This window comes from Apaloderma vittatum, unplaced genomic scaffold, assembly GCF_000703405.1.
Source record: "Apaloderma vittatum isolate BGI_N311 unplaced genomic scaffold, ASM70340v1 scaffold30223, whole genome shotgun sequence".
Lineage (NCBI taxonomy): Eukaryota > Metazoa > Chordata > Aves > Trogoniformes > Trogonidae > Apaloderma > Apaloderma vittatum.
Window position 1 is genome coordinate 621 of NW_009710308.1, and position 394 is coordinate 1014.

Consider the following 394-nt stretch of genomic DNA (forward strand, 5'->3'; position numbering starts at 1 on the left):
CCTTCCCCACCAGCAAGGAAGATTCTCAGGGTGAGGTTGGCTGCTGGGTCTCGGGGAACTTGAAGGTAGAGCCAAAGCTGAGCTTGCAGGATATGAATGTCCTGGTCTTGTGCATGGCTGAACTGGAACTGCAGCCCCAGGCCAGAGGGGGACGTGGGCTCTGAGGGGAGAAAGGGATGAGGAAGTGAACTCTGCGGAGTGCTGGGTGAGGTAAGGCTGCACCACCACCCTGCACATCAGGGCCAAGCTCCTTCAGCTTCTTCTCAGGTCAGACCTACAAAGCTTCCTCCCTCCACGGAGCCCTCAGCCTATCCCCTTCCCGTGCCTGGGAGCACAGCGGTGTTGGGATGGGGGACTGTCCCAGCCTGCCTAGCAGAACGGGCACAGATGGGCA

The 394-nt window shown here is 59.9% G+C and overlaps 1 protein-coding gene across 1 annotated transcript in view; it reads right to left on the reverse strand.

The window, feature by feature from the left end:
- LOC104272303 (inhibin beta E chain-like) overlaps positions 1-160 on the reverse strand; it is a gene marked incomplete at its 5' end in the record, with an annotated part of 755 nt that extends 595 nt beyond the window's left edge. Inside the window, one exon of the mRNA XM_009867263.1 lies at positions 11-160. Coding sequence (XP_009865565.1) covers positions 11-160 — 150 coding nt within the window. The remainder of the gene's footprint in view (positions 1-10) is intronic.
- Between the last annotated feature and the right edge of the window lie 234 nt (positions 161-394).